The following is a 7,007-nucleotide window of genomic DNA, read 5'->3' as shown; positions in this document are numbered from 1 at the left end:
CCCCCCCCCCCCCCCCCCCCCCCCCCCCCCCCCCCCCCCCCCCCCCCCCCCCCCCGCCCTTCTCTCTCATTCTCAAAGTCTAATTAAACGGTTGGACTTAAATTTCTTAAATTTATTATACTCATTTAATTTCTTTTTAATGAGTAATATTAATCATTGTTTGAATAATCATTATTGATTATAAAATATTTATTTTTAAATAGTTAATTAAATTATTTAAATATTAAAAATAAAATGTAATAAAAATACATTGTCTAAAAAAAATACATTTATTGTATTTTAGCAATTGCCTGAAAACAATAGTTAATGTTATTTTTTTTTAATAGGCAATGCAAAGCACTATCTTTAAGGATAATGGTTTAGTATTAATAAATACACACATTATCTTTAAATAGGGTGTATTTTTTATATTTTATATTCAATAATTAAATAATTCTATTAATTAAGTAAACAATTCAAAATACAATGCATTTTTTATTTAAAAAATAAAATACATTTATTACTACTTATAGCATTACTTTTTTAGTTAATTTTAAAAAAAATTAAAAACCGTTTATTTTAATTAATAATTAGGATTAACGGTCATAATAATAAGTGCCTCTCAATTGTGTTGTGTCGTCGACCAAGTAGGCTCAGTGGCTGGGGGGCCCACAGGTGAAAAAAGCCCGCGAAGGTGAAAGAAGGGAACTGGGCCACTTTAGACCGTTGATCGCGCCACTGAAATCATCATCACCCGTAATCTCTACCGTCAAAATCACCCCATAGTTAGTAGTTACACCCCCCCCCACCACCACCACAATGGGATAAACGAATCACAACACGTACAATACCCACAATACAGAATTATTTATATTAAAAGATATAAAAAGAATTAAATTTACAATTATATTGGTGAATTTACCATTTCCAGTATTTATTATTAGCATTAGCAAGCCATCATTTTATGATATTTCATTGAAATTAAACCAATTACAAATAGGGCAAGGATGGAAATTTTTAGTCTTCTCACAGTTAATCTATAAACTCTAGCCATTTGGGATCCATATACACTTAAATTTTCTTTTTGGGGGGACACCCTGGACTTAGGGAACTCAAATGAATATATATATATATATATATATTTAGTAAGGGTAATTTTCATTATTGTTTTAGGGATAGTAATAGTTAATTAATAATAAATATATTTTATTTTCAAATAATGTGTATTTACTACATCTTGTTCTTAACTTCTAAATAATTTTATCAACTTAATTTGAATTATTTAATCAACTAAAAGAATGGTTAAAATGTCAAAAAAAAAAACAAGGTGTATTAAATACAATTTATTTGAAAATAATATGCATTTATTGTTATTCAACAATGGTTAGCATTATCCAATGATTTAAGATAGGATGCATCTATTATTAGTCAGTAAAATTATTTAGAGATTGAAAATAATCTGTAATAAATGCTACCTTATTTGGAAAACAAAGTACATGTATTACCTTACAAAAATGGTTAGCCTTACACAAAATAAATTTTATTTTGCAGTAATAAAAAAGATTACAAACATATTCTTTTAATTTTATATAAATTAAATGAGTAATTAATAGTGGGATGGGAAATTAATGGTTTATTAATTATATGAAGCTGATCTCTATTTTAAAAAAAAAATTAATTGTTAAAGAATGACGTATAACATATATATATATATATATTAGAAAATGGAGATTTTAATTAAATTGAATGCTGTGGGAGCATTTAAAGCAAACAGACATGCACTGCCACAGCTGCGTTTTGGCCGCTTTTGCTTCTCTTCTCTTCTTGTTGGTCTGCGATTTCTTCATCTCTTCTTCACCCCCACCCCCCATACACATCCATTATTCCCATTTATATATATATATAATCGTGTTTATAACACTCTGACAGAGAGAGAGAGAGAGAGAGAGACAAAGAGAGAGCAGAGGATTGGACAAAGAGCAGCAGCACCAGCTTCTTCTCTATATATATGATTTCGTCTTCTTTGTTTCAGAAGCCTCATGATTGCCTTTTGCAGTCCAAACTTGAGTTTTGCATGCTGAGAGGAGATCGGTGAGATGTTTGTGTTGATTTCTTCGTTGAAAGTGAAGTTGCTTTCAATTCAAATCAATTTTAGTCCTACAAGTCCGATTTTATTGGCGGGAGATTCGAGGAAAAGCCTTTCCCCGATACCCAATTGAGGTGCTGCTTCGATTCATTATATTAGTGTATGTATATATGCACGAAGACTACTGATATTGACGAGAAAACAGAGCTTTGTTGCTCCGTAAAGGCCCTGTTCCTGAGAGATTTACTGAATGAGAAATGGCTTGTAATCCATCGGAAATGCAAGAGCCGAGCATCGACACTGATAAGCTGAGCTACGAGATATTCTCCATCCTCGAGAGCAAGTTCCTCTTCGGCTACGACGACCAGAAGCTGTGGATTCCCAAGCAAATCTCGCCCGCAATTGAACCCTCGGCCGCGGACAACGGCGTCCAAGCAATCAAGAATCAGAGGGGCAAAATATGCGTGCTCAGCATTGATAGCGGTGGAATGCGAAACATTCTGTCCGGAAAAGCCCTAGCCTACCTCGAAAACGCCCTCAGAACGAAATCGGGGAATCCAGAAGCCAGAATCGCTGACTATTTCGATGTAGCGGCCGGCGCCGGCGTCGGAGGAATTTTCACGGCGATGCTCTTCGCCACCAAAGACCACCGCCGGCCTCTCTTCCAGGCGGAGGAGACGTGGCAGTTCTTGGCGGCAGAAGGCAAGAAGTTCTACCGTTCATCATCTTCAGCTTCAGGTTCCGGCGGTCGGCGAATTATTAAGCGGTTCCTCAAAGGCGGTTCGGGCAGCGCCACTAGTTCGGCCGCTGCCGGCCTCGAGAAAGCGATGAAAGAGGCGTTTTCAGAGAGCTTGACGTTGAAGGACACGTTGAAGCCGGTTTTGATACCCTGTTACGATCTCTCTAGCTCGGCGTCGTTCGTGTTCTCTCGAGCCGACGCGCTAGAATCCGACAGCTTCGACTTTCGGCTCTGGGAGGTCTGCCGGGCGACGGCGGCTGAACCGGCGGTGTTCGAACCTGTGCTAATGCGGTCGGTGGACGGCCAGACTCGGTGTTTGGCGGTGGAAGGCGGTCTGGCGATGAGCAATCCGACGGCGACGGCGATCACGCACGTGCTCCACAACAAGCAGGAGTTTCCGTTCGTGCGGGGAGTGGAGGACCTTTTGGTACTTTCACTGGGGACCGGTCAGGTCCTGGAAGGAACCTACGAGTATGAAAAGGTCAAGCGGTGGAAGGCCAAAGACTGGGCTCAACCAATGGCTCGCATCTCCGGCGATGGCTCCGCCGACTTGGTGGACCACGCCGTCGCCATGGCCTTCGGTCAAAGCCGTAGCAGTAACTACGTCCGCATCCAGGTACGCCGTTCCTCTAAAGTGCGCCATATGCGTCATGCCCTTGGATTGAATTGTGTGCATTTGGCTGTAACCTGTAATCTAGCTAGTTCATTTTTAAGTGGTTGATTTTAAATTTGTTTGAAAAGTTTGACCGTTTGAGGGCTGTTTGAGTTTTATCTTCCCAAAATGATATTTTTAACTTGGAAAAAAAGAAAGATATTTTTACGTGAAATTCAAAGCCATAAGCATAACGGGCTGTTATATTTTTATGGCTAAAAACTATTAATTTTTTTTTTCAATGGAGTTGAATAAAATAAAATATAATTATTTTATTTAAAAAAATTTATTGGGATGATTAGGCATGGTAATGAATACTTTACCCTGCGGGTACCCTCCAAAATTTTATCCTAGTAGGAAGGATTTGAATATGAAAAATATCCACATAAAAGATATAGATAAAGTATTTAAAATACTTGTTGAGTATGGGTATGGGTATGGGTAGGGTGGGCCGGGTGGCAAGATAGTGTCTCTTGCACTGATATAATTATATATATGTATATGTACTATTTTGTTTAATTATATATTATAATTTATATGTTAAAAGGAATTCAAATCAGACATGATCTATATGCCTCTCACTAACATCGAATTCTTTTGTTATTAAATTTTCATTAAGTTATTTAAACTGTAAATATGAATTTATTAGAATAATAATATTGGGTATATGGGTACCTGTTAGATATTCATTACGTACGAGCATGGGGTTAAAAAAAATACCTTACAAATATAGATACAAGTGCAAGAACAGAAAAAAGATACGAATACAATTACAAAGATGAGGAGAAAAGTCCCTTGCCCATCTATTTCTCGTTACCATCCCGGCCAGGATATCATTTATCTTTTAGCTGTGAAGATAATTAATTCCCCTTAGACATTTTATATGGCATAACATGTACTTGGGTTTGTCAAGGTGAAAAAGGAACTAATGCCAAAATATCTTATGGTTTTAACTCTTTAGAGTAAGTAGCCCCAGCTTTCAGTTAATAGTGAGGTGGATATATTTACTAGGGATCAAATCTCTACGAGAAATGAGTTTGTTATTTTTTAGTTAATTTATTCAGTATGCATAATCTATAAGTTATTATGTACATCCGGAATTAACCAAATATGCACACAAATGGTAGTTGCTATGGTTCCTCGTCATAACAAAAAGAAAAAAAAAGTATTTCGGGTAGTTACGGTTCAAAGTTTAACGATTTAGGATTAAAGCATTTCAACGCATTGAACTGAACATCTAAGATAATTTTTTTATCTGATTTACAGTACAGGCTAAGGGCCAGGCGGCATATATGCGTGCCTTTAATTCGTTTGGACGTTTTGGCTTCATTTTTCTACTTTGAGTGCATGAGACAGCATTAGACAGGCTGGTGCCTTACAAGTTACAAGGGAGGAAGGGGAGTGGAGGAGGTTGAGGAGTTTTGTCCTTTGCCTTTTGTTTGGGGGATGGGGATGTTTGCGTTTGAAGCCTTTTTGGGTTGATGCAATTTAATATGGTGCTTTGAGTACTCAGCCATTGGTTCTCAAGAGTTGTTTTTAGTGCTTTGTGTTTGGTACACAAATATCCATTCGCGAGGAGCAAATATGTTTTATCAAATTCTAAACCATACTTCTCATAATTAAGATAATGGAAAACATGTGTCGCTGCCTAGGCGATAATTTTTTGTGTTTCCGCAAATGCACACCTAGTAGATGATGCTTGGAAAAGGCAACTAGGCACTTGGCAGTTGTTCTTTGGTTGGGCCGAATTCTTTTGTTGTTGCGCCAACCGTGAGGATTTTGGTTAGCTGAAGAAGAACCTGTGACAATGCTCGTTTCCTTCTAGTTTATTGGAGTTTGTTGAACCACCTTCTTCAAGTTCTACACTACTGGGGTGAAAATTTATTTATCGAGTAGATATTATAAGTTCTTAATACTTTGGGAAGGGTCATCCTTTTGGCTTTCAATTGTCAGTAAACTTAGCTGATGCTTTTGAGGACTGACCCCTTTATGAAAAAAGTAATGTGATAGATGAGGTGGCAACAAAAACCCATTAATCAATAATCTATTCAACCCTCCCCCCAAATTTTTAGTTCTATTCTGGTATATATGATTATTTTAGTTTTTAGAAAAAAGAATTAGTGATATGAGTGAATATGGCTTGCTATTGTTCCACAATGAAGTAATGGATGTGGTCAGGCTTGGAAAACTTGGCCTTAGACTTCTGTAAATACCCGTAGACAGAGAAGGAAAAGTATAGATGCCTTCGAATTGTGATTCTTTTTAGTACTTGATAAGTTTGAGGTCACTGTATCGGTAAAAGGAAAAGAAAGGTGCGGCTTGCATTATTGGCTTGTTGATACCATATTGAGTGTTGGTTTTAATAGGAAATTTGTGCTGGCAATGGACCCAAGTCGTGGTATCTGGTTTTGCTATTCTTGTACTACCCTTACAATTAGGCAACTGAACACTGTCTATAAGAATGAGGTTTTTCTATCATTTTTTATACATTCCCCCTTTTTCTATTTGATATACTCTAAGGCAAGTTTTACTTTTCTGTCATATAATTTCAGGGTTTTGTTACTGTCATTGCTTGAGAAAGCTTAGACTATTTTCTGTCATCCCCCTGCTGAACGCACTGCTTCCAAACTTACTGAAATTAGAAAATACATCTTTAGAAAATAAATACATCTTTACTGAATACATCTTTACCAGAACTACTAAATTTTCCAGCTCTCGCACTTGTCCCCACTAATTTACTGAAATTAGAAAATAATGTCGTTAAAGGATGCCCATTTATTGGAAAAGAAAGAGAAGTTGAAGTTACAGGGAGTAAGTACTCTGAATTGTTTATTTAAAGTACACAGAATACAATTAAGCTATGGCGTTATCTTTTTCCATGAACTTAATGATAGCAAATTAAGCTTGCCATATAATCAATTTTGGTAGCTCTCGGGGTCGGGGGCTTAAATTTTTTATGGTGCATAGCATAGCAGAAGGTTTTCTAAATTGGCTACGTGTATCTTGCATTTACCATTACAATGTAACAGGTTTTCGGTCTGTTTTTTCTAACTGCCTACTAAATGGATGGCCCAGACATCCTTTGAAGCACTGTTTTTCATCCATTGTTTTGCTTGCACAGGCAAATGGATCCAGCCTAGGATGTTGTGGGCCAAATGTTGTCTCAGACCCTAGTTCCAGCAATGTAAAGATGCTCATGGGAATAGGTGATGAAATGTTGAAACAAAAGAATGTCGAATCTGTCCTGTTCAGTGGTAAGAGGATTGCAGAGCAGAGCAATTTTGAGAAACTTGACTGGTTTGCTGAACAACTCATGTTGGAGCATCAAAGGAGGAGTTGCAGAATAGCTCCCACCGTTGCATTGAAGCAAGCTGCGCCTAGACAACCCACCTAATTAACGAAGTCTGGACAGAAACTACTAGAAATTAAGAACAAAATGGTATGCTTTCCGTTTTAATATTATTTTGTCATTCATATTTGTTGGTGTCGCCACATATTACATGATCCTTTTCACCCACCCACCCACACACACACACACACACACACACACA

General features: G+C 37.4%; 1 protein-coding gene across 1 annotated transcript; it reads left to right on the top strand.

Annotated features, from left to right (window-relative positions):
- Window positions 1-1,765: 1,765 nt before the first annotated feature.
- Window positions 1,766-7,007, top strand: LOC127798348 (patatin-like protein 6). Its single transcript, XM_052331864.1, has 2 exons — window positions 1,766-3,420; window positions 6,578-7,007. Exons 1-2 carry the CDS (start codon window positions 2,323-2,325, stop codon window positions 6,848-6,850), a joined length of 1,371 nt encoding a protein of 456 aa, XP_052187824.1. The 5' UTR covers window positions 1,766-2,322; the 3' UTR covers window positions 6,851-7,007.

This window comes from Diospyros lotus, chromosome 3 (genome assembly GCF_014633365.1).
Source record: "Diospyros lotus cultivar Yz01 chromosome 3, ASM1463336v1, whole genome shotgun sequence".
In the NCBI taxonomy this organism is placed as follows: Eukaryota; Viridiplantae; Streptophyta; class Magnoliopsida; order Ericales; family Ebenaceae; genus Diospyros; species Diospyros lotus.
The sequence above is the reverse complement of the archived record's forward strand: the minus strand, read 5'-3'. Positions and strand labels throughout refer to the sequence as shown.

What these genes read in the sequence shown, in the direction of transcription:
- LOC127798348 (XM_052331864.1), top strand. Translation starts at nt 2,323, where the DNA reads ATGGCTTGTAATCCATCGGAAATGCAAGAGCCGAGCATCGACACTGAT. An exon ending in GTAACTACGTCCGCATCCAG is followed by an intron (nt 3,421 to 6,577) that starts GTACGCCGTTCC and finishes TTGCTTGCACAG; the next exon opens with GCAAATGGATCCAGCCTAGG.